The 5,138-nt window shown below is 39.0% G+C and overlaps 1 protein-coding gene across 3 annotated transcripts; it reads right to left on the reverse strand.

The window, feature by feature from the left end:
* Positions 1-1,055: 1,055 nt before the first annotated feature.
* On the reverse strand, positions 1,056-4,454 carry LOC139391640 (DLA class I histocompatibility antigen, A9/A9 alpha chain-like). 3 transcript variants are annotated; one of them, XM_071139027.1, is made up of 7 exons: positions 4,230-4,454; positions 3,191-3,454; positions 2,760-3,038; positions 2,307-2,600; positions 2,103-2,213; positions 1,821-1,900; positions 1,056-1,565 (listed from the first exon to the last, which is right to left on the reverse strand). In XM_071139027.1, the coding sequence occupies exons 1-7, from the start codon at positions 4,276-4,278 to the stop codon at positions 1,515-1,517; spliced, it is 1,128 nt and encodes a 375-aa protein (XP_070995128.1). In that variant the 5' UTR covers positions 4,279-4,454; the 3' UTR covers positions 1,056-1,514. The 3 variants fall into 3 exon arrangements, with proteins under 3 accessions (XP_070995128.1, XP_070995129.1, XP_070995130.1); XM_071139028.1 differs by having other exon boundaries at positions 1,309-1,565; positions 3,191-3,421; positions 4,230-4,394; XM_071139029.1 differs by lacking the exon at positions 1,056-1,565 and having other exon boundaries at positions 1,863-2,213; positions 4,230-4,394.
* Positions 4,455-5,138: the final 684 nt, after the last annotated feature.

A 5,138-nucleotide genomic window follows, 5' to 3' on the forward strand; every position in this document is an offset into this window, starting at 1 on the left:
ATGCTGAATATATTCTGATGTTGAGGGTTCAGTTTCAATGTTTAGGGTTTGATCACCTGTCAGCCTTTCACACAGTGTTCTGTTCTTCATCTCTGTTCTGTTCCTGCTCTGTCACACACAGTGTTCTGTTCTTCGTCTCTGTTCTGTTCCTGCTCTGTCACACACAGTGTTCTGTTCTTCGTCTCTGTTCTGTTCCTGCTCTGTCACACACAGTGTTCTGTTCTTCGTCTCTGTTCTGTTCCTGCTCTGTCACACACAGTGTTCTGTTCTTCGTCTCTGTTCTGTTCCTGCTCTGTCACACACAGTGTTCTGTTCTTCGTCTCTGTTCTGTTGCTGCTCTGTTACATTAAGATCATGTTTCTAAACAGAACAGCGTCTCAAATAACATCACTCCTCTGCTGAGCTGAGTGTATGCTGTTCATTATTACAAAATATCCTACACACAGCTTCATGGACTTCCTGTAAGGCTGTGTAGTCAGTCCCTGAGTGTATAAAGCTAGTAGGTGAAGTCTGACGCCTGCTGCCTGACCTGGGAAGTCCCTAGACAGCAACAGGAGATAAAAATCTGTATACAGCATTGTGTTAGTTCTGGTCAGGCCACAGGAATAAGAGCTGCCAAAACCTTGCTTTGGTCATAAAGCTGCTGCTCACTGGGGGGAGGGGTCACAATACATATAACAGGAAGTAAAAATGGGTGTCTCTGAAGCCTACTGAATTAAGTCATGCAGATGCTGACACTCAATAACACCTATGGTGCACTTTGTGTGTTGTGACAATAAATTATGTTATTTTGTGTCATCACAATCTCCATATAATACATTAATTACAGCTTAATAAAGTGATGTCATTTGACTGTTCTAGGTGGTAACAGAAACTCAAGAAAATCTAGAGAACATATATATAGCCTGATGTAGTCCTCCTGTCTGGTGATGATCTACACAGGACACACTACAGTACACATGAGCTCAGGTAATTCATGATGACATTCCAGAGGTCAGGTAGTTCCTGCTAATTTCACGCTCATTGCATTGACCAGAATGTACAAATACACAACATGGTATTAACAATCAAATTTTATTGCTGAAAATCCCTTTTACATAATAGAAAAACATGGTAATCTGCCGTCATGAATAGTTTGTGGTATATTTTGAATCTCTTGTGGAAAATAATAGATAATGTATGTAAATAATTAATTGAAATAATTTATGTAAATAATGAATGTAAGTAATTATGTAAATAATGTTTGCAAAAAAAGAAACAAGCAGTACTGCCATATGATGTCATCTATAAATATGGGTGAATGCCGATTGTTCTCCAAACGCTGACGAAGCTTCCGCCTAAACGTGTCCATTTGTTCCGATCTCTGCTGCTAAAAAATGCATGAAAACTTAAAGAATATTTCAGTGACGGCGGGTTTTTCCTATATTCAAGTACTCATAAGAGCTGTGACGTCGGATTTGAGCAGACATGGTGTTCATCATGAGATGAAATATCCTATTGTTCGGTAGCACTTTTTAGCTGGCCTCACTGTCCTTCAATAAAGGTCCTCTTTTCTCTGCTTCCTCCTGTATGAGAGAGAGAGACACAGACAGACAGACAGACAGACAGACAGACAGACAGACAGACAGACAGACAGACAGACAGACAGACAGACAGACAGACAGACAGACAGACAGACAGACATAAAGAGACAAACATTTGGGTAGATAAAGGAAAGATTGAGATTTGAGTTGCAGAAGGACGGACAGACAGACAAGCATAATCTAATAGGAGTACAAACCACTTGATGCCACTGGACCTTTATAGATACAGTACATTACCTGTTTGATTAGTGAGAGAGAAACCTCAAGTTGTATCTGGTTCTGCTGTGTCATGGAGGGGTTGGAACCATCATCAGAGGCTAATACAAACAGAGGGAGCCAAATAGTTAGACTCCTTTAAAAGCTGAATTAAGCATCAACACTGTACATCCCAACCCACGCCAGGTTCAAATAAATGTGGGCTTCTCCAGGCTTCTTCAACTCCATATGTGACACTAAGACAGCTTGAGAAATATTTGTAATGTACTGTACTCATCACATATTATTTATGTTGTTGCTCACCTGTACTCTTCCTGTTCCACATAATAAATGTAATTATGGGGACGAGGACTAGGAGGATGACAGCTACCACTCCTACTCCAATAATGATGGGGACATATTCAGAAGGCTTGACTGAGTTGAGGAACAGACACCCATGAACACACAGTGAATATTACAGTAAATTATGTAATTCTCTGTCATAATGTAAGATGTTATTAATCTTACCACTGTTTGTTTTTATCACAGACTGATTCAGTCTGATGGCGATGATGTTCTCTTTGTGCTCAACCACACAGGTGTAGTTGTTGTTCTCCCACTTCTCAGAGTCGATTGTGAGGTGGGCACTTTTCTGGAAGGTTCCATCACCGTTGAGGAGAATCTCTCCATGCAACACATCTTCATGCTGTTCTTGCCCATCTTTCTGCCAGGACACCATGACTCCACTGGGGTAGAAACCTGTAGCGTGGCAGGTCACTGGAGAGGAGGGGGTCTTCTGGAGCAGAGACACTGAGGGAGGGACTGGAGAGAAGTAAGGAGAGGAAGGAAGAGGGATCGAAATATGAATTCAAAATAGCATCTAGCATTGGGGAATGATGTTGTTGTGCCTCAAGCCGGAAACAACCGGTAATAGGTTTTGATTGAATTGGATGCCATGTGTCTCAGACAGTGTCTCTGTACCTATCTTCTTCAAGACGCTGCTGGCGAAGTCCACATACTTCTTCAAAGTGTCAATACACTCCTTAGTGAAGTACCATTTGAGATAGTGCAGATCCTTGCTGTTGTCGTCCCACTTCTGTTTGATGGTGTCTGCCTGCTGTACGGAGGTTATCCATCTTACGGTCTTCATGTCTAATGAAATGAAATCCTCACCATCGTATCCATAGTGATGGAAATAATCTTGCAGTTCAGTCTCATCATTCCACTCACAGCCGTACAAGTTCTGGATTGTGTGAACACCTGAGAAAGAGTGAGAGAGAGGTCTATCTTCAGTAAACCTTTATTACATGGGCAACGGCCATATAATACTAGCTATAAACTGCTTTATTCATTTATGTAAGTGTGTGTGTGTGTGTGTGTGTTTGCATGCACGCCCATGTGCATTCTGCTACCTTTTGACTGGGTTTGGTTAAACTGCTTCTTTGCAAACGTAATAAGGTTTTTGAAGCCTTTGTATTGGTTAATCAGGGGCTCATTGTAGAGATCATTGTAGTATTTTCCTGTCTTATTCATCCACTCAGCGTCGTTGACCAGTGTCTTGGTGTTGCTGCCAAAGTGCACAAACTGTTGGTCGTCCAGCAAACCCACCACCGTGAACTCTGGGAAGTCAGTATCACCTGAGACTGCAGTGTATAAGTATTTCAAAGAGTGGGGATCTGTGAATAAATTATTAGAATTATATGATTGATTATGTAATATCATATAGTATGGAGCTGTAATAGAATATTATAATTATATGATTGATTATGTAATATCATATAGTATGGAGCTGTAATAGAATATTATAATTATATGATTGATTATGTAATATCATACAGTATGGAGCTGTAATATAATATTATAATTATATGATTGATTATGTAATATCATATAGTATGGAGCTGTAATAGAATATTATAATTATATGATTGATTATGTAATATCATATAGTATGGAGCTGTAATAGAATATTATAATTATATGATTGATTATGTAATATCATACAGTATGGAGCTGTGAATATAACATTATAATTATATGATTGATTATGTAATATCATACAGTATGGAGCTGTGAATATAACATTATAATTATATGATTGATTATGTAATATCATACAGTATGGAGCTGTGAATATAATATAATAATTATATGATTGATCATGTAATATCATACAGTATGGAGCTGTGAATATAGTACTATAATTCAATAACGTAACATAGATGATCTGCATGTCTTCTGTCATTTCTGACATATTTGTAAAACCCCTATCGTCAATTGATTGAATACCTACGGCTCGGCCTATGTTTAAACACAGATCCTCACTCTACAGTGAGGAAGTACTGACCAAGTAGTTTTCTGAAGTTCAAATAACTAGCAACTTGATTCTAGCAACATGATTCTAGCAACATGATTCTAGCAACATGATTCTAGCCACATATCTGTACTGACCTGCAGACGTTGAAGGAATCCAGAGAAACAAGAGACAGAAGGAAATCATTTCTTTATCGGTTTAGATGAGATTGAATGGTAACGCTGGGTTGAACAACACAACTGTATACTTTCTTTCACTATTCTCACCATCATGGCAAACAAACAGGGTCATAACTTGTTAATGTTTAGCCATCAAATGTAATCTTTAAGGAGTGACAAAACGGTGCATACAAGACCTTCCGTTATTCAACATGATGAGTCACTTGACTTTTGTGTGTCTCTGTCGCTCCGGGGTAAAGTTTCCACAAGGTACAGATCTAGGATCAGATTACCCTCCCACAATACTGACCTTAACTGAAAGAAATATCTGACCCTGTATCAACTTCTACCAACTCCCTCTGGCATAGTCCATCTTTATTGTCAACAGAGAACTGGCATTTGATTGGGCACACACCAGGAAGTAAGATGGCCAGAGCAGAGACCGAGCTTGCCTTGTTTATCAGATAAAAGTCCCAGGTCATGGAATCCTTCTGGCCACCTTGTTTCTCTGCATTATTTAAAAAACAAATGTTTACCTTTATTTAACTAGGCAAGTCAGTTAAGAACAAATTCTTATTTTCAATGACGGCCTAGGAACAGTGGGTTAACTGCCTTGTTCAGAGGCAGAACGACAGATTTTTACCTTGTCAGCTCGGGGGATTCGATCTCGCAACCTTCCGGTTACTAGTCCAATGCTTATGATCCAATAGGAAATGCTAGTAAATGTAATTGATTATTGAGATGTTAAATGATGATACTGATGAATAAATAACATTATAGCTTGTTTATAGTTATAATATCTATATGTCTCAAGCTATATCATGGATGGTCAGTCCTTAGATCCATAGCTCTGTCTATGAATTTGAGAGTGGTAACATTTCTCCAGGC

The sequence above is a fragment of the Oncorhynchus clarkii genome, chromosome 32 (genome assembly GCF_045791955.1).
Source record: "Oncorhynchus clarkii lewisi isolate Uvic-CL-2024 chromosome 32, UVic_Ocla_1.0, whole genome shotgun sequence".
Classification (NCBI taxonomy): Eukaryota; Metazoa; Chordata; class Actinopteri; order Salmoniformes; family Salmonidae; genus Oncorhynchus; species Oncorhynchus clarkii.